General features: G+C 40.4%; 2 protein-coding genes across 5 annotated transcripts in view; one reads left to right on the forward strand and one right to left on the reverse strand.

Annotated features, from left to right (window-relative positions):
• PCMT1 (protein-L-isoaspartate (D-aspartate) O-methyltransferase) overlaps positions 1–1960 on the reverse strand; it is a 45688-nt gene extending 43728 nt beyond the window's left edge. For 2 of the 4 annotated variants that reach the window (XM_080663626.1, XM_080663625.1), the window contains exon 1: positions 1120–1468. In XM_080663626.1, the coding sequence (XP_080519752.1) occupies positions 1120–1348 (229 nt within the window). In that variant the 5' untranslated portion in view covers positions 1349–1468. Of the gene's footprint in view, positions 1–1119 lie in introns of all 4 variants that reach the window. The other 2 variants (XM_080663628.1, XM_080663627.1) reach the window with 2 other exon arrangements.
• A 1491-nt stretch (positions 1961–3451) lies between these two features.
• Positions 3452–16191, forward strand: NUP43 (nucleoporin 43). The gene is made up of 8 exons (XM_080663629.1): positions 3452–3636; positions 3922–4044; positions 4934–5011; positions 6580–6760; positions 8101–8236; positions 9624–9775; positions 12019–12141; positions 14296–16191. Exons 1-8 carry the CDS (start codon positions 3517–3519, stop codon positions 14523–14525), a joined length of 1143 nt encoding a protein of 380 aa, XP_080519755.1. The 5' UTR covers positions 3452–3516; the 3' UTR covers positions 14526–16191.
• The last annotated feature ends 5218 nt before the right edge of the window (positions 16192–21409 follow it).

The following is a 21409-nucleotide window of genomic DNA, read 5'->3' on the forward strand; positions in this document are numbered from 1 at the left end:
CCAGATCTCCCGACCAGACGACGACACTGTATTTCTTGTGGGTTTTTTTTAAGGTTAACTTTTTACTCCTCTCTTTAAAAAAAAAAAAAATTCTTTATTTCAGAGAGGAAGGAAGAGGAAGAAAGAGAATCATGATGGGCTGCTTCCTGCACGCCCCACACTGGGGATCAAGCCCACAACCCGGGCATGTGCTGCGAACGGAATTGATCCCTGACCTCCAGGTTCATAGGTCGACGCTCAACCACTGAGCCAAGGCAACACTATATTTAAAAAAAGAAAGTGACACAGCACCCGTCCCACCCTAAAATTACCATCAGAGGAAGGAATACAATAACTAAAGAGAATGATATACAGAAAACTTCCACACAAGGCTTTCAAAGCATATGGTAGTCCTGAAAGAAGTTAGAACATTACACACACACAATAGTCTCTAAAAACCCCGGGATCTCTAAAGGCTCCTGAAATACCGGTCTCTCAGGAACAGCAACCCCTGATTAGTTCCTCCTCTGCCCCCCACGAAGCTTTCCACTGGACAGCCGCCCCAGGAATTTCTCCCAGCATCCGCAATGACAATACTCTCCTCTTCCCCTCCCTCCCCTGGCCTGTATCAGACCGCGGCATCTCCCTCCACAGGAAAAAACGGAGGGCGGGGGAGGAAGGCTAGGAGAGAGCTTGCAGCGAGGTCGGTCATGGAGGAGGTAGATGAGAAGACGCGAGGGGCCAGGGTGGAGTTCCCTCCGTCTCTTGGAGGCCTAGCTAACATCCCCCCACCCTAAGTGCACGCCCCTCCGAACAACCAGTGGGTGGACTCGAGTGACAGCCCCACCACCTGTACTGCGCCCCCTCCCCCAGGCTTCCGGGGAGACGCTGGCCCTGGCCCCGCCGGCAGCGGCTGGGAGCTCTCTCTCTCTCTCCCTCTCCTTCCAGTCCACGTCGCCGATGAGTGACAGGTCCCGGGGGACGCGATCGCAAGCGCATGCCGTTCGGGACTACTGGTGCAACCCTGCGCGGAAGCCCTCCAGCGGGCAAGGCGGGGGACACATTCCCGACGGCCCGGGGGAACCGGGTCGAGGCCTGGCCTGCCCCAGTTGCCCCACACCCGGCGGGGGTGGCACTTACTGCGAAGATTGTGGATTAGCTCCGAGTGGCTGGCGCCGCCGGATTTCCAGGCCATCGCTAAGCACACCCGGAGCAGGTACAGGACCACCTTCAGCGCGGCGACGGTGCCCAGCAGCTTCCCCAAGAGTGAGACCACCTCCCACACGGTCACCGCCCCACTCGCGTCCCCGTTGTTGCCGCCGCTGTGAGTGCCGTCGCCACCGCTGCCGCCACTGCGCGCTCCCGGCATGCCCCGCGACACGCATGCGCTCTGTGATGCAGCGCGGTCTTGGGTGCGGCTGGGTGGGGCCGCGGGCGGGGGCGGCTTGGAGCTGCGCCGCCCGCACCGGTGGCTGCTGCGGCTCCCGGGGACCCGAGGCTGCTAGGCAGGGTCAGCGCGGCCGCCGCTGCAGTGTGTCCCTTTATGAGGCCCCGGGCTGCATGCCGCCTCCCTGCTGGGTTTGCCCCGCGGCCAGGCAGGGTGGGCCCCGGCGCGTGCCTGGCTGAGGCTGCGCTCACCCCGCGCGGTGGCGGGATGGCGGGGCCGATCTGGTTCCTCCGCTGCTGGTGGCTCTGCAGTCGCCGATGGGTCAGCTGTTGCGAGCCGCGGGTCTGCTCCTATAGCTGTTCAGATTGTTGGATGGTGGGCTTTCTCCATCCTGCCTCACCCAACCCTGTTGACTAATATTTAGGTTGATTCGAGTCCGAGTTCCCTGTGGTGGAGCCTGAATAATCTTAATTGAAGCACCGGAGAGCAAAGGCTCCCTTCAACCCGAGTTCTCCAGCCTCTGGCTTTGTGACAAGTACATCAGTGTTTGGTTAGCAGAGACTTTTGAGATCCTAAAGCACAAATTCAGAGAGTGGAAGAATACCGGGACATATGGGTGTGTGGGGGGTGAGGGGGTGGGATAGGGGGGCACGTAGGGAATGCTTTGTTAGAACAATGTAAATGGTTAAAAATACCACAGTATCCTATGTGGAATGTGTTATTCTCCCAACACAAGTGTGCGTTTTCAGCAAATTAAGCCTCACAAATTCTACCGCTAGACACCAGCTTTATAGCTGTCAGCTGTGCAAGACGATGAGCGAGAACCCTTAAGGGAACTTGCTGACTCCTAATCAGAACTGAGACTGACAGAATCCAATCATCATTTAGCCCAACAAACTTTTAAGGAAGAAAAAGCTATGTCAAGACATTTATGCTATTGCGTCAGCAATTTTCAAATTCTAATTCTTACGAGGTTTTGTCATATGTGATAGCCTACTTCCAATCCGAAATATACATTACCTATTTTCTGGGATTCTATGACCATAAATGAAACCACACTCAAAACAGTGTTCTTTACTTCAATATTAGGAATAAAATGGTCAGTTTGGGACTAATAGTTACCATTTCATTTCTGTGATTTCCTGATGGTCTTCCATTTAAAACAAAACAAAACCAGTCTCAATGTTCAATAAGACCTGGTATCTCTCTAAAGCTGACAACCAACACACCATTATGAGTACTGTATAAAGGAGATTTTTTTTTTTAAAAAAAGATGAATAAGTCATACCTCTTGTATGCAATAGGATCTACATTCCAATTGGGGATCTGCATCAAAAGAAAACTAGCAACAGAGGGCAAAACTTAAGTGCTGTTGGTCTAAATATAAAGTTCTCTTTTATTTAGATAGATCATGAACTAATCAGGAAAAGATATGGGAAGGAACTGGTCCTGGAAAGGGGTAGGATTCTGAGAAGAGAGGAATAAAAGGCTATTAAAGGTGTAATCAAAAGTATAGGAGGAACCTACAGCACAGACTTCTGGGCATCAACGCTACCTATCAAACTCATTATTAATTATATACATATTATATACATAAATGAATTGAAGAATGTTACATAACTAGGCAATGGTCGTTGAAATTAGAACTGGAGTCTTCAGAATTCCAACTGTAGACACTGACAGTGTGTGTTAACTTTAAAGCAAAGGATTTATTTGGGAAACAAAGAGGGAGAAGTTTAGAATAGGAAGTTAGTATGCTAATGGAATGTACTTCCGTGAGAATTTAAGGATTCGGACTCTTCTATGCACCCTGAAATGTAAAACAATGCTCAGACGTAGCTACCAAGTGGTTTCTCTTACTTGATTTTGTTTTGTTTTTGCTCTTAAATTTGTTTTACATTGCACAATTTTTGCACAAATGCATTGAGTCAGTGTTCCTACCTGATTTTGCAGATTAGGAGCAGATCGTACAGTACGAGGACCTGCTCATAAACTCCTAGGAGAGGGAGGGCTGGTGGTGTCCGCCCTGCGGCGGAAGAGAATTGGCCCTCCGCAGCCACCGTAAGGTCCGCCCAATCAGGGCTCCGCGGGAAGAGGCGGGATTGAGTGGCGCGCGCTGTGCTGCTTGCTGTATTGCGGGTGACTTCGGCATGGAGGAAATTTATGCCAAGTTTGTGTCTCAGAAAATCAGCAAAACCCGCTGGCGACCGGTACCTTCGGGGAGTTTGCAGACCGCGGAGACCTTCGCTACGGGCTCTTGGGACAACGAGGTAGCGCACCCCCCGGGCCAGGGAGCCCCTGCCTCCCTTCCTCCCTCCCTCCCTCCCGGCCCCCGCCGCGAATTCTCTCGCCTTCTGGATCCCGTCACCTTTCTCCGTCCCCCGAGTCCCCGTCTCGGGCTCGGTTGCCCTGTGTCTCCGAACCATCAATGGTGTGCTCAAACTGCCCTCGTTATTCTGAGCTGCTTTTAAAGCACGATTGCTGGAAGGCAATGCAGGTTTTAATTTTCGAGAGTTTAACGTATACATCTCCAGATAAAACTTCCTGCTTTACAGGAAAATCGTGTTTTATTGTGGTCTATTGGAGATTTGGGGAACTTGGACTCTGATGGAGGGTTTGAAGGAGACCATCAGTTATTGTGCGGTACCGGGCACTATGGTGACGTTATGGATTTACAAGTAAGTCTGTGTAGTATCCAAAAGCAAAGTGTTTAAAAACGGAGAGGAATACATGTAGAGATGCAAAGAGCCTTAAAGTGTGTCTAGCTAGCCTCACCCCGGGTTCACAGGAAACTGAATTCTCTATAGGTTATTATTTGCGAGCATACAGCCTACTGCTCGATGACAGAATCAGGACTGGGGCAGGGGATGTGGATTTAATATTAGTTTTTAATCTTAGCTTTAAAAAGTTAATTAACTATCTTCTGTGTGCCAAGCACTGTTTTGGGAATTTCACATAAGTTCATTCTCATTGTTTGCTTGTGAATCAAGTATTGTTACCTGTTTTATCAATGAGAAAACTGACACGAAGATCTTTTGAACACATACTATATGAGGAATGCTCTGAAAGGGAATCTACGTGTTTTTTGCTCTTTGAATTCTCACAACCTCCTTAGTAGGCATTCGTTCTCCCCTTGTAAAGGTGTACCTGAGCTTAGAAAGTTTAACTTGGCTAAGGTCTCGAGGCAATTAATAAGCGGTGGGATGGACTTAAGTGTTCAAATCCTGGGTCTGCGTGACTTTAAGTCCCTGCGTTTTCTTCTATAGAAGGTTGCCTAACCGTGGGAATGGTCCTTTTCTAAAGCTTTATGGTAGTGGTCCAAAATTAATTAAATCAATTATAGATTAATGAGTTTAGGGGGAGGAAATAGTTTATTTTTTCTTCACAAAAATACTTCTATTTGAATAGGAGTTTTGACTTTCAGATTTATCATCACATTTTATTTGCTTAGCATTGACAGGCTCTTTGCATCTTAAAGTTGTTATCACTGCTAATTAAGATAAACAAATGAGCTTTCTCCCTATTGATATTTCTGAATCTGTTAACAAGCAGGAATTTTCTACTTAGTTTTTCGACCAGGAAAGAATCGTAGCTGCTTCGTCAACAGGCTGTGTAACAGTTTTCCTTCACCATCCCAACAACCAGGTAAAGAAATGCTCTTTGAAACTGAATTTGTATTTTAATTACTTTTAGGAAGGCTTAAAGAAGACTGTACTTAATAATGACACAAATAATAAGATTTTAAAATCTCAAAACATTCAGGAGAAAAATTGTTACATTAACCATCTTTTAGTAGATTAACTCTAGAGCTATGTTTGCTTGAATTTTTTTTTTTTTTTTTAAATATATTTTTATTGATTTCCGAGAGGAAGGGAGAGGAGGAGAGAGAAACATCAATGATGAGAGGGAATCATTGATTGGCTGCCTCCTGCATGTTGGACCGAGCCCGCAACCGAGGCATGTGCCCTTGACCGGAATCGAACCTGGGACCTTTCAGTCGGCAGGCTGACGCTCTATCCACTGAGCCAAACCGGTTTCGGCATGTTTGCTTGAATTTTTATTGAAATTGGATAGTCTTAAATTCTGTTCGTTTGGTTCTACAATATAGTATCTGGCAAGTCACTTTTCTGTAATTCTCTTTTAAGTTCTTACTCTGGACTTTGAAGAAAGAGAACCTTCTAGGTCAGGTATCATGAATTAGAACAGGAACAGCTACTTTGCTTCTGTGGCTAGAATCTCGATTTTAATTAGAAGAGAGGATACACTGTATGAAGACTTAACATTTTTTTCCTTTTTTTCCCTTTTTAAAAATTGAATTTATTGGGGTGACATTGGTTAATAAAATTATACAGGTTTCAGGGGTATAGTTCTACAGTACATCATTTGTACATTCTATTGTGTGTTCATCACCCCAAGCCAAGTCTCCTTCCATCACCACTGACATTTTATCCATGTCTTTCTTGTGTACTAAAGCCCAAGAATGCTGATCTTCACTGCATAGTGGTGAGGGCAATCCTTTACAATGGCCTCGCTTTTAGTAACAGTTTTAAGTTCCTGTAAGAGAGTGCTTATTTAGATTTTGGAATTAATAAAGGTCACCTTCCTTATAAGCATGCCTAGTAAGTATAAGACCAAGCTCTTACTGTTTTTCTTAATGGAACAATTTAGAAAGCTCTATAGAGATTTATTTCTTAGGCTAATGCCCTAAAGAATTTAAAGTTGCTTTGCTTAGCAGGTGTGGCTCAGTGGTTGAGCTTTGACTTATGAACCACAGTTCCATTCCTGGTCAGGCCACCTGCCCAGGTTGTGGGCTCATCCCCAGTAGGGGGTCTGCAGGAGGCAGCTGATCAGTGATTCTCATAATTGATGTTTCTATTTCTCACTTCCTCTCTGAAATCAATAAAAATAATAATTAAAAAGAATTTAAAGTTGCTTTTGAACACACTACTACCAGATACCTAAAAATCATTTCTTTAGTTTGAAATAAGTTTGGGATATTTTTGGACAGTGTTCCTTTAGAACCTAATCCATTGTATACCGAGTTTTGATGGAAGTAGGTTCTAGACTTTCGTATTTGGAAATACAAAGGAAAAAGGAGAGAGTTATTTCCTAGAAGAGTGTTAGAAAATTTTAAAACACTCTTTAGTTGGGAAAAAGTGCTAGTTTTTTAGAACTTTGCTTTGATGGATTATATCTTCATTTCTGACTCCTAGACTCTGTCAGTCAGCCAGCAGTGGACCACAGCTCACTACCACACGGGTCCAGGCAGTCCTTCCTATAGCAGTGCACCATGCACAGGTGTTGTGTGCAACAGCCCGGAGATTGTCACAGTTGGAGAAGATGGTCGAATAAATCTCTTCAGAGTTGATCACAAGGAAGCTGTGAGAACTATAGGTAAGAAAAATTGAGCACCCATCTTGTGCTAAGTAGGTACACTGCTAGGCGTTTCAGGGATATAGAAACGTACAAAGCAGAATCCCTTTATGAGGATATTTGGCTGGAGTGGGTTATTGGATAAAGAATTGAGGGGCAAGTGGCAGATAATTTAATCAAGGTTCTAGACCATAAATAACTAAAAGATGGCACACCAGACAAGGGGAATAGTGTGGAGGCTTGATAGGGCCATTTAGAGAATGACAGAAAGAGTGTTTGACTATATATTTATGTAGGAGAGGTGAGAGAGAAAGCAAGGAAGGGATATTGTGGCCAGGTTGTGAAGAGTCTAATGCATAGCCATTGAGGTTACATTTTGTTGGGTGGACAACTAAGGAGCTGGTGAAAATGTTTGAGTAAGCTGGTGATATACTCCCTATTGTGCTTTAGAAGGATTATTCTAGTGTAGTAGTTCTCTATGTTTCACAAAGACTTGCCTGAGGAGATTTTTAATAGCCCACCAACCTAGACCTGAATCAGAACCTCTATGACAGTGGTTCTCAACCTTTCTAATGCCGCGACCCTTTAATACAGTTCCTCGTGTTGTGGTGACCCCCAACCATAAAATTATTTTCGTTGCTACTTCGTAGCTGTAATTTTGCTACTGTTAATGAATCGTAATGTAAATATCTGTGTTTACTGATGGTCTTAGGCTCTACAGCAGCGGTTCTCAACCTGTGGGTCGCTAGCAGGGTAGCCTAAGACCATCAGTAAACACAGATATTTACATTACGATTCATTAACATTAGCAAAATTACAGCTACGAAGTAGCAACGAAAATAATTTTATGGTTGGGGGTCACCACAACACGAGGAACTGTATTAAAGGGTCGCGGCATTAGAAAGGTTGAGAACCACTGCTCTATGGATTGTGCTCATGAATCAGCGTTTTAGCTGGTTTATGATCAATTTTAGTTCTGAGAAGCACCACTTGTTTAAGAACCACTGCCTGGTGGCAGTTTGGAGGAGTGTGACAAAGTTTATAAGTATATGCTGTATTATATGGCTTAAGCTTAAATACTGTAGGAAGAAGGAAAGGACCATATAACAATCAGGAAGGGCTTCACAGAGATGAGAATTAGTTGATGAGGAAAGATGAATTTGAGTCAGCAGAATAAGACTGTACATTTTTTATAGAAATGAAACTGACCTATTTAAAATTTCATTAGACCTATGTAATATTTCCATAAAAAGAATGCTATTTAAAAAATAGAAAAATAATAATTTTGAAAAAGAACATGATTTAAGATTTTCATGGCACGGGGACCCATTAACACACACTGCTGTTTTCTTAATTTGTAGACAATGCAGATAGCAGTACACTGCATGCTGTAACCTTCCTTCGAACTCCTGAGATTCTTACAGTAAATTCAATTGGACAATTAAAAATATGGGATTTCAGACAACAAGGAAATGAGCCTTCTCAAATATTATCACTGTAAGTTTTGATTTGTAATTTCAAATTAGTGTAATGTAAAATTAATTTGTTCAGTCATTTATAGCAATTGACTTTAAACCATATTGCATTTTAAGAGAATAATCCCCATTTAAATTTGATAAAACAAGTATAATTTGATGGGTTTGATACTGCCATGCTGCGTTTAGTATTTGGTATCTTGATTCAGAGTCTTTATCTCCTTGAAGTTTATATTATTTAATGGGGAATTTATTTTTGCTCATCAAATGATTCTATTAATAGTGAGTATAGCCCTAACCGGTTTGGCTCAGTGGATAGAGCGCGGCCTGCGGACTGAAGGGTCCCAGGTTCCATTCCGGTCAAGGGCATGTACGTTGGTTGCGGGCATATTCCCAGTAGGAGGTGTGCAGGAGGCAGCTGATAGATGTTTCTCTCTCATCGATGTTTCTAACTCTATCCTTCCTCTCTGTAAAAAAATTGATAAAATATTTTTAAAAAATAGTATAATACTCTAGCTATGATTGGGAGAAAAATCCCAGGTTTTTGTTTTCTTTTAATCTTCACCTGAGGAGATGTATTTTATTGATTTTGGAGAGAGGGGAAGAGAGAGAGAGAGAGAAATGAACATCAATGTGAGAGAAAAACATCGATCAGTTGCCTTGACCCAGGGATTGAGCCCACAATTGTGCCCTGACTGGGAATCAAATCTGAGACTGTTTGATGTACAAGACGACTTCAACCAACTGCACCACACAGGCCTATGCTATAATGTTTTTTAAAAGCCAAGAAATGGAAATGTGTTTTGCACATCATTCCATCAGATTATCTTGCTCCCTATGCCTCTCAAATTGAAGAGAGAATGAGTAACTTCGGCCTTTAAACATCCCCTCCCCCAATTTCTAATAGTTTATATATATATATGTATGTATGTGTGTGTGTGTGTGTGTGTGTGTGTGTGTATATATATATATATATATATATATAATTCATTTATTTATTTTTTTGGTTAATCCTCACCCAAAAATATTTTTCCATTGATTTTTTAGAGAGAGTGGAAGAGAGGGGGAAAGACAGAAACATCAATGTGAGAGAAACATCAATTGGTTGCCTCCTGCACATGTCCCGACCAGGGCCTGGGCCAGGGAGAAGCCTGCAACCAAGGTACGTGCCCTTGACTGGAATCGAACCCAGAACCCTTTGGTTGGCAGGCCGACCCTCTATCCACTGAGCCACACCAGCTAGGGCAGAAGTATATTTTAATGTAGTCGGGTTTTGGACATGATTTAAATTCAGCCAGCAGCTCTAGCCACAAAATTATCATTTAGTTACTAGAATAAAACATATTTCTTGGGTTATACAAAGTAAGTATCCTTTACAACATTTGATTTTATTGTATCTCCCATAAAAGGACTGGTGACCGAGTGCCACTCCACTGTGTGGATAGACATCCCAACCAGCAGCATGTTGTAGCTACTGGTGGCCAGGATGGAATGTTGAGTATTTGGGATGTTAGACAAGGTACTATGCCTGTGTCTCTGCTGAAGGCTCATGAAGCTGAAAGTAAGTATTATGGAGATACGTAAGTTTTTGTTGGGTGAGTTATATGATACACTGTAAACAGCTCTCCAATGGTACATATGGATTGTTTTGCATTATAGCTTTTGCTGAATTATATAAATATGTAATAATTAACTTATCTATTTTTATTTGACACTTAAGTTCTTTAATATGTTTCATTATTATATCCAAAACCAGTGATTAGCCTGCTTTTGTTCATCTTTATGTACTTATTTTTTATGATAATTTTTTTAAAGTATGTTTTTATTGATTTTATTTTAATTTTTTGTTAATCCTCACGCGAGGATATTTTTCCCATTGACTTTTAGACAGAATGAAAGGGAGGAGGAGAGACATGTTTAATTGTGGTAACTGTCAGAATGAAAATTGATGGGGGCGTTTTTTAGGCTGAACAGAAATCTTGTTTTTAATCCTTACCCAAGGATATGTTTTATTGATTGTAGAGAGAGGAAGGGAGGGAGAGAGAGAGAAACCTAAATATGAGAGGGAAACATCAATCAGTTGCCTCCCTTATGCACCCTGACTGGGAATCAAACCTGCAACCTTTTTGGTGTGTGGACTGTGCTTCAGTCAGCTGTATTAACACCTGAATAAAAGTACGAAAGGACAAACGATATACTAGTATTGTGATTTCTGTTTAATAAGTTTCACCTTATTACCTTGGAAAGATAAATGGCTTTTAAGATTATATTTAAAATAAAGCAAATAAAAGGATAGAAAAGTTTTTGTCTCTTCCATTTATAGTTGTGCCCAGGAAAATGAATAAAAAGTAATAGGGTATGCCCTCATAGAGTCTGATGTTGGCTAACACAGTAGTAGTAGAATTACAAATTTTCAGATCTCTTCTTACCAGTCCCGTTTTAACTGTTATTTGACTTAACAGGCCCTTATAACTTAGCCCCTTTTTAACTATATTGTTAGGCAATAAACATACAAGTGTAGTGTATTGTAATGTATTACCTCAAATTCATCCTGACTCTTGGCTAGAAATGAAGTAGATGTTTTGTGGAGCTTTGTTTTCTAATTTGAAAATAAATAAATACTTAAGAGTCTATATTTGGTGCTCGCTTCAGCAGCACATATACTAAAATTTTGGAACGATACAGAGAAGATTAGCATGGCCCCTGCGCAAGGAGGACACGAAAATTTGTGAAGCGTTCCATATTTTTTTTAAAACAAAAGAATCTATATTTGGCCATTTGTTTGTGGCTCTATGGGTTGTTTTGTTTCACTTTAATGAAGCAGTATTAATGCACTTTATACAGGAACTCACCCAGAACACATTCCTTTCCTGCTAAGGAAGGTGACCTTTTTATGGTTTGTGACATGATGTTTAATTGTGGTAAATGTCAGAATGAAAACTGCCAACTTGCAAACATGTGCCTTGTACTTTTTATGTCATACCTCAGGCACTTTCTATGCTGCCCTTTTTTTTTTTGTGGGGGAAGGGCTTTTTAAAATTTTGTTTATATGCTGCCTTTTCAAGGTCATCTGACCCAGAATCACAAAACCCGTGTCCACAGACTACCTGTTTTATCTGCATGCTGCAGAGAACTTCATAAGGCACCCTGGCCAGACATTGGCTCCCAGATGTCTATGGGCACACAATGTTCTCATAAAGTTTAGAGCTTGAGGAGTCCTCAGTCCCAAATTGGCCTCTTAAAAGCCTTCCATCTGAAACTGGACCCCAGATTCTTAGAGTATTTCCAGGTTTTGGTTTGCTGGGAGCTAGTAGCTATTTCTGGGATACAGAAGAAAAGTGTTCAGAGTCCTGGCATGCACCAGATTGGAATCTGCCTCTTTGAATTTCATTTGTATATTACTTTTAGGTCTTCTCTCTCAGTCTTTCTAGTAATATAACCTGCACACGTTAATGACACAGGAACTGAAATAAGAGAACCTAAACTAATTTTTAGAAAATTTTTTTCAGAATTATCCCATTGCCATACTTTTACATTTAAAAAAAATGTAATAGGTCAAATGATGAGCACATATTTTCATTCTTTTGCTGGCCCGATACACATGTAGATCTACTTGGCTTCTTTATCCTATCTATAGTATGAAGAGTTATAGTATGGCTTAATTCTGAAGCCTTTGATTTTTTTCACAGATTTGGGGTTCGAAGGTGTGTGATGAAGATTAATGGAAGATGATGCCTATAGATAGGGCTTTTTTAATGTTTGTTTAATCTGCACAGCATAAGCTTCTTGGTTCTTATCTTTTAGTGTGGGAAGTTCACTTTCACCCATCCAACCCAGATCATCTATTTACCTGTTCTGAAGATGGATCCCTGTGGCACTGGGATGCCTCCACAGATGTACCTGAAAAATCATCACTCTTCCACCAGGGTAAAAAGTTTTTGTTTTTTTTTTGTTTATCCTCACTCAAGGATATTTTTTCCCCATTGATTTTTAGTGAGAGTAGAAGTAGGGGGCGGAGGGGAGGGGAGAGAAACATCACTGTGAAAGAGACACATCGATTGGTTGCCTCCCACACTCACCCTGACTGGGAACAGGGATTGAACCCTGAAACCCAGGTGCATGTGCTTGACCAGGAATTGGGGGGGGGGGGGGGGGGCGGGGAGCGATGCTCTAATCAATGAGTAACACCAGCCAGGGCAGGTTCTATTGGTTTTAGAGAGAGAGGGAAGGAGAGAGGTTTAGAGGGAGGGAGGGGAGGAGACGGGAGGGGCGGGAGAGGGGGGGAAGGGAGAAGAGAGAAAGAAACATTGATGTCAAAGAGAAACATGGATTGGTTGCCTCCACCTAGTCCTGGGATGGAACCTGTGACCTCTCAGTGTATGGGAAGATGCTCCAACTAATTGAGCCACACCAGCCAGGGTCACTGTGGCTATTGTATGGAAAATGGACTATGGGGAGAGGGATGGTAAAAGTGGAGGCAGGGAGACCAGGTAGGAGATTTATCACAGTGATTCTAATGTTAATTTCACAGCATTCAAGTTTGATGTAAAATATAGGAGCAGTAAAAGACAAAAAAACCAAGGGGAAATCTAAAACTTCTCCAGAAAAAAAAATGTGGAGAAGTATGGATTGTGTAGATCATGTAGTGTTGGTTTTTTGTTTGTTTGTTTTAAATTTATCATTATTATTGAAAGTATTACAGATATCCCTTCCTGCCCCCCGCCCCCACATCAACCCCCTCCGCCCTCCTCCCAACATTTAGCATGTTTGTGCTAACTTTATTTATGGAGAAAAATAACTAAGGATTAACTAAGCACTTGGTTTTTACTTACTTCCTCCTCTGCCCCCACTATCTAACATTTGAAATTTCACTGTTTGAAGAACCTTTGTTAGGCTAGAAATAAAATAATTTACTATATTCTGTGTCTAGTATTGCAGGGCACAGTATTAGACACCGTGAAAGGGTAAAACATATAATCTGTGCAACCTATTGAAAATACTTATAGAGACAGGAGCATGGGAAGTTAAATCATAAGAAATACTATAACTAGTAAATTGGTGGTGTACATACAGTGCTGAGGGTTCCTGGAAGGAAGAGAGAAGCATGAACTAGTGTTGCCTTCAAAAGCTTAGAGAAGGAAGTTGACTGGGCTTTCAGGAATCAGCAAGATTTTGCTGGTCCGTGGTTAGTGGTTGAGCGTCGACCTATGAACCAGGAAGTCACAGGTTTGATTCCTGGTCAGGGCACATGCCCAGGTTGCAGGCTTGATCCCCAGGGTGGGTTGTGCAGGAGGCAGCCGATCAATGATTCTCTCTCATCATTGATGTTTCTATCCCTTTCTTCCTCTCCCATCCTCTCTGAAATCAGTAAAAATATATTTTAAAAATAATTTTAAAAAAGAATCAGCAAGATTTAAACCTTACTAGTCATTAAGCTTGAAGACATCAGGGACTTGGCCTTGTATTCCTCACACTCAAGCACAGAGCCTGGCACGTAGTGTTTACTCGGCCACGTTTTGAATAAATGAAATCTGTCTTTATTTGATTAGGCAAAAAGTTGAGAGGAAAGAAAATTTCAAATAATGGCTTAAACTGAAATATACCGCTTCACTTCTATATTAAATACAGAGCACTATTAGAGATAAAAGTTTATAATCTGGTAATGTTCTAAAATTCTGCTTTTAAGAGAAATTACCTAAAATAAAGGGTAATAAAAAACTAAAGTAAGTTGACTATATTTTGTTTTTTTCCTTATTTATTCTATGTTTCTTCTGGCCATTTTGCTACATTTCTGACACTTTCCATTAAAGAATGAACAGAAAGACAGGGTCCACATAAATCTGCTTTGCCTAAAGTTTGATGTCCATATTATCCCACGGATATTTGAGTTTTAATGTCACGGAATAGGCCTTTGGTAAAAAATGGTGATGTGTAATCATGAATAATCAACCTGTTATTCTGAGAATTAAACAAGTTTAAGTCATCGCCTTTAAAAAATATCACTAGAATTTTGGATGTTCACTAATATACTAGTAAAATTAGTCTTGAAAGATTTCCCTCCCCCTATTTTTTTTCTCCCAGGAGGAAGAAATAGTACGTTTTTGTCTCATAGCATTAGTAACCAGGCTAATGTTCACCAGTCTCTTATAAGCTCCTGGCTCAGCACTGATCCTGCGAGAGACCGGATTGAGATCACAAGCTTGCTTCCCAACAGGACTTTGTCTGTGAACAGTTTGGATGTTTTAGGTCCTTGTCTTGTTTGTGGAACTGATTCAGAAGCAATTTATGTTACTAGACAACTTTTTTCATGAAAATACTGTAATTATAAGATATCAGGTAAAAACATACAAATAGCTTTTCAAATTCCAACTTCTATGCAAACTTTTATTATTGAAATATGTGACATTTGTAGTAAACTGTCATTAATGGCAATGCCCAGGTTTGGATTTTGTTAGTTGGCTATTCTTCTAACAGTTGCAGAATCTGTTAGGTGACTGATGGCACAAGAACAGGAACTTATGGAAGAATGTCAGAGGGATCCTTGTGTTGAAGAGTACACTGCCTTCAAACACCCTCCTGGACAGCTCGTGGAAGCTGCTCTTCATTTCTGATGTGAGCTGTCAAATCACCGACGGGTTCCTATCCTTTTTATCAGCAGTATGTGGCATTAGCCAGTGTTAACGTTAATTCTTTTTATTGCAAATGTTTTCTTCAGTCCTTTCACATTTTATTTCTTTAATAATTTTAATAAACTTTTCCAGAAAGAATTGAGTAGAACAAAAAACTGACAAATTTTTTTTAAAGGGGAAAATGTTTTGACAGGTTCCTTTAATAGAGTATGTTTGAACAGAACTCTGTCAACTGCTTATACCCAAATTTATTTTTCTTTTTCTTTTTTTTTTTGTTTTTTTTTTTAAATGGGGTGAGGTGGAATTCCCTCCTTTTTTTTTTTTTAAATATTTTTATTGATATTTTACAGAGAGGAAGGGAGAGGGATAGAGAGCTAGAAACATCGATGAGAGAGAAACATCGATCAGCTGCCTCCTGCACACCTCCCACTGGGGATGTGCCCGCAACCAAGGTACATGCCCTTGACCGGAATCGAACCCAGGACCCTTCAGTCCGCAGGCCGACGCTCTATCCACTGAGCCAAACCGGTTTCGGCAACTTTATTTTTCTTGAAAAGAAAAAAGAAAATGCATTTTCCCTAAGGATTTTTGCTTTTGTTTAGTTTCATAGTGTAGTTGAAAATTACTGAACTGGACATTATGATTTAAAATAGAATTTCACATTGATAAGTGAGCCGACTTTGAAACTAAAATTTGGTAGGTAACATGTATGAGACTAGTGTGATAGTGTGGTAAGAGTAAAGAATTTTGCTGTCTTTATCCTTATTTGAAATGCTAATGATGACCTTCCGTAGTGTTTTAAGACAGTAGTATGACATTGTCTTTCCATAATTTGTTAGATTAAATGCATTATTGAAGTGTGTTCATGTAATTTATAATTCCAATAATAGTAATTATGGTAAAGTTTTGCTTTTCTCAATATTTTCAAAAAATTTTATGCTACCTTATCTCAGGGTTTTTTTATTTTTGTTTCTTTGTCAGTATTTAAAAATGGAATATGTATATGAATCTGCTTTTTTATATATATTTGGCTCAAAAATGTTTCATTAAAGATAATTAGTGACTGAATTCCAAGGAAATACAAGGAAAGAAAATGTTGCTGATAGGAATTTTTAATCTGTTTATAATGTTATTGCTGGGATCAATTTTTAAAAATTTGTTATTACAAAAGCAATTCATTACAGAAAAACATTTTAAATACTTAGAACCTCAATTAATAGTCTTTTATATTCCTTTTATTCATCAATGTATATAATTTGTTTTGTAAAAATGAAATACATATTTATAGATGCACATTCCCTACCAGTAAACACATGGGTTCAATCATATAAACATAGCTATGAATTTTCCTTTGACTTTTTATTTCCATTTGTATGAATGTCGTGCTGCAGCCTAAGCTACATTGTCCCTCTTTACCCAGTACAAGCACCCTGCCTTTACAGTTAGTAGGCTAACCTCCTTTGAAATATATATATATATATATATATATATTTTTTTTTAATTGATTTCAGAGAGGAAGGGAGAGGGAGAAAAAGATAGAAATATCATTGATAAGAGAGAATCGTCGATTGGCTGCTTCCTGCACGCCCCCTACTGGAGATCAAGCCTGCAACCTGGGTATGTGCCCTTGATCAGAATTGAACCCAGGATCCTTCAGTCCACAGGCGGACGCTCTATCCACTGAGCCAAACCAGCTAGGGCAGGAGGCTAACCTCGCTCTGAGACGAAGACCCTAGCTAGCTCTCTGGTGGCACATTTTCCATGCACAGTAAACGGCACACTTGTTGTGCCTCTGCTTTCACCTGTATTACCTGCTGCTGTAAAGTCTGAACGTTTCATACATGTTAGCACTCTTCTCAGTTTCCAGCAGCAATGTATACAATTTCACTGGGTCATTATAGTGAATGATGGTAGAGGGAAGGAGCCAGACGTCTAGGCTTAAAATATTAGCTGGGATTGGAAACGGTTTTAAATTTCAAGCTTTGCTTTGCTTGGACTGGAAACATTTTTAAGTTTCAAGCTTTGCTGTGATTTAAGGATATTTATAACCGTATGTAAAAGAAAGTACATTTGAATAGTATTACATTCGATACATTTAATAAGAAACAAGTTTTATGTAATATAAATTAAACACTAATATATGAATTTGCTCTTTGTCACTTACTGCCTTTTACTAGTATGAAGCTATAAAATGGTTTTTTTGAGGACTGCTGGGTCTCAGAGGTGGGAGGCTCTTTAGGGCATCTCCAGTCTACATCTATCTCCAGTCTACATCTAATCATCCCTTCCACAGCAGTCCCAACAAATTCTCATCCATATATTTGAAAATACTCTGTGCAGCCTCTCACCATTTGGACAGCTCTATTTGATCCAGCCATGATGGCAGGGTTTTAGTGTGTGAGTGGGACTCAAAATGGTCCTATAAAAAAAAGGTAGAATGTTATTGTGGGTTAATAAAATGATCATGTGAACCTGCTATGAGACAAAGCCCATCACCAATCCATTTATTGAATTTGCATTATGTTGGGGTACTTTACCATAAGGTTTCATTAAATAAATGATTTTTCATATACTGAATTGAAATAGGCTTCCATTTGTCTTCTTTCCTCAGGAGCCACAAAAATTTTAATTCTTCTCATATTCAAGTAGCTACATACTATAGCTACTTTAGGGTGAAACTTCTTAATCTACCCCTTCATTGGTTTCTTGAGGGCAAGGTTCCCTTCCCAGCCTTTCTTGCCCTAGTTGGCTAGATCCTGCTTACTCTTCTGGACTCCTTTTAGGTGTCATTTTCTCAAGAAAGCCTTCCCTGACCTCTGACAATGTGGGCTAAATTGTACTCTATTTCTAAAGCCCATTGTGCTTAGAGCAGTGTGCTAAGCAGCCTTTCTCCCTCTGCTGGACCACAAGCTTACGAGCAGAACCCATGTTTGGGTGTTACATTGACAATATTTAATACCATGTCTGGCCCATAGTAAGTATTGCCTCAGTGCAAACTGAACTAAATCCTAATCTTGTTTTCCTTTTTAAAAAAAATACTCCCATTTTCCAAAGGCCAGCTTTAAAGTGAGACTTCTAAAATGAATACTTTTCCAGGGAGTGTCTGCCTCACCTGAGAATATGATAGAAATCTTATCCTGATTTTGGGCACAGTACTCTTTTGTAATGCTGTGTGAGTTTATTTGAATAATTCTGACATTTGTTCAATTAGACTGCTGACTATTGAACTTAAACCCTTAAGTTTTTACACATGATATGCTTAAGCCATACTTCCCATATTGAGTTAATGCAGGTGGTTTTGATCCTTGCTATGGGTCCATCCTTCGTGTTCTAAGAAGACAAATTTGACTTCAATATAGGAAAGAATTAACGATCCCCTTGGAATCTTTTCTTGAGAAACAAATTATTTTCAGAATTACCCAGCATGCTTTCTGTACTCTCATCCCATTGGTTAGGAAATAGGTTAAATGGACTGAAGTGCTTCGTCCCACTCCTAGAGTCCTCTCAATCATCGGTGACACATGAATCACTGGTATTTGGTTACAGTCACTGAAATATTTATAAACCAACCTAATTTGTTGACATTCTGCCCCATTTCTCTTGTTCACAAGACTATTTTGAGAAAACATCTCTGCTATAGCTATCCAATCAAAAATTGGCATAATTGAAACACTCTGTCCTTGGTGAATTACACTTCTGTTTCATAGTACTGTGGAAATATCCTTTCAAGAATGGATTATCCATTCTAGAATCTTGTCCAAGAAGTGTGTAAATTCACTATTACATAGTTTGTATCATTTAAGCTTGTGGTTTCAGTGTGCTATCTCGCTCAATGAATTAGATGGTCTGAAGCAATAGCAGTGCTCTTATTTTATAGATCTGAAACCTAGGGGGCTCCAAACTATGACATGCAACTGTTTAAACTATTTCATTGGCATCATTCTAAACCATGACTAGTATTTAGTGGCAATGTAGAACAACTAGCAGCTACATCCTGGACTGCAGTCATCTTAGCATCAAAGTAATTTCCAACATTTCACTAAAATAGAGGTATACATAGAGGGAAGAAGCCATGGAGGGATGGGCATGGTGAAAAAGGAGAAAGACTAGAATCTAGCTGATCACTAATTAAAATTTTTTAATTAATTAAAAATAATCTAATGTTCAATTCCAAAGTGTCATGACAACTTTGGAGGACAGTAGCTGTCTAGCTTAACAAAGCCACCAGAAATGAATTCACTGTCAAAACAATTTTTGTGCAGGCCATAGATGTATGAAGCTAAACTGTAATTAATACTAGACTCTTAAAATAATAGCCATATAAAAAAAAATAATAGCCATAACAAATCCAAACAGTTTTTACCCCTACACATAGTATGGAATGAACTTAAATTTAAAAACTTCTACCAGAGAGGTCATACAAGCAATGATACCCTAGTACCGTAGCAATGAGCACACTCAGACCCCAGATTTGGTTTCTAATACAATTTTCCAATAAAAGGAACTAGGGCTACTTGGAGGATTTGGAAATAATACAAGTTAGTTTGCAGCACCTTGTAGTGCCAGAAAGTAAGGAAATTCTAAAATAGTAACAACAAAAAATAATGGGAGTAGGTCAAAGGGACACAGAAACCAACTGGAAAAGTTCCCAATAGCCAAAGTTGGAACAATTGCTCAACAAAATAAAATACCCAAAATATAAAATACCTATGAGTCCACAATACTATAAGTAAATGCTGGAATAAACAAATGGGGAAGAAGAGACCAATCTGATCAGAATTCCAAATAATTTATACAGATTCTCTGCCCTCAAGGAGGCTGCTCATAGCCTTCCCCTAAGACTGAATTCCTAGGAGGGCTGATTCTCTCAGGACCACAACTGGTCTCCAGACTTCCTGATGCCCAGTTCCTACATTCATCCAAATATGAAATTTGGCCCCTATTAAAAAATGAAAAATAAAATTGCCACTTCCATGAAGCATTGAAACCATTGGCTGGACCAAGGGTTTTCCATTACAGCAACGCAAAGACCTTCAAATGAAGGCCGATACTGCCACTCGCAGACATCCAGCACCCCTGGTAAGCATTTTCCTGGTCTTTCACCTTCACCCCCACTCCCACCTGCAGTCTCAGCCACTTTTAATCCTATAAGTTCTCTCTGGATCACTCCTCCTTTCCCTGCTCTTCTGTCCCGCTACTTCATACAGTCAATCTCCTAGTTTTAGAGCAATTCACCCACCTCTGTGAATTATTGAGGAATTTTCCCAAGGACAGTAGTCTATGGAGATACTTGTCTTTATGCTCAGAGAGAATTTAGAAACTAAATGAAGAAGTTCCATGAGTTGCCCTAACCGGTTTGGCTCAGTGGATAGAGCGTCGGCCTGCGGACTGAAGGGTCCCAGGTTCGATTCCGGTCAAGGGCATGTACCTTGGTTGCAGGCACATCCCCAGTAGGAGGTGTGCCGGAGGCAGCTGATCGATGTTTCTCTCTCATCGATGTTTCTAACTCTCTATCCCTCTCCTTTCCTCTCTGTAAAAAATCAATAAAATATATATATAAAAAAAAAAGAAGTTCCATGAGTTGATGACAGGTGACAAAACTGTGGGTAGTACACTCTTCCAAACACAGGCCGGCCTGTGAACATAGATTCATATAATGTGGAGGCTGAAAGGGACCTAGAGATTATTTCGTCCTCCAGTAGAAGAAAGTAAAAACTAGTATTATTGAGTGACCACCTTGGGTCAAATCCTCTGCCTTGTACAAACTCTGTGTTTGTGAAACATTGATTTTCTTTCCTTTTTAAAAATATATTTTCATTTAATGCAGAGAGGGAGGGAGAGAGAGAAACATCAGTGATGAAATCATTTATCGGCTGTCTCCTGCACACCCCTACTGGGGATCAAACCGGCAACCTGGGCATGTGTCCCTGACTGGAATCGCACGGAGACCTTCAGTTCCAAGGCAAACGCTCTATCCACTGAGCCAAACTGGCTTTGGCTGGAACCTTGATTTTCAACCAAGTGCTCTTAGAATGTAATCTTTTAATATAATCTTTTCTTTTCACATTTGAATTTTTTGGATACAGTAGCCAGTAACTAACACCAGAGAAAGAAGTCTTAATTTTTTTTTTAATTTACTGATTTCAGAGAGGAAGAGAGATGAAGAGACAGAAACATCAATGATGAGAGAATCATTGATCCGCTGCCTCCTGCACGCCCCCTACTGGGGATGGAGCCGGAAACCTAGGCATGTGCCCTTGGCTGGAATCCAACCTGGGACCCTTTAGTCCGCAGGTCGATGCTCTATCCACTGAGCCAAACCGGCTAGGGCAGAAGTCTTAAAACTCTAGACTTCTTCTAGAAGTCTTGTAAACTCTAGTAAAAAAATGATGAAAGGGAATTTAAAAACACCAGCTTGCATACATTTTCAAGAGGCAGAACTGGCAAAGGCGGTCTACAAACGGTACTTTCAAACATATGCCCAATGATTCAATCCCAAATTTCCAATTTAACAGAAAATAAAACCTCACAGTCATTGTTATTCCCTTTATGGCAATAAAGACTTT

The sequence above is a fragment of the Plecotus auritus genome (genome assembly GCF_963455305.1).
Source record: "Plecotus auritus genome assembly, chromosome: 4".
NCBI classification, from domain to species: domain Eukaryota; kingdom Metazoa; phylum Chordata; class Mammalia; order Chiroptera; family Vespertilionidae; genus Plecotus; species Plecotus auritus.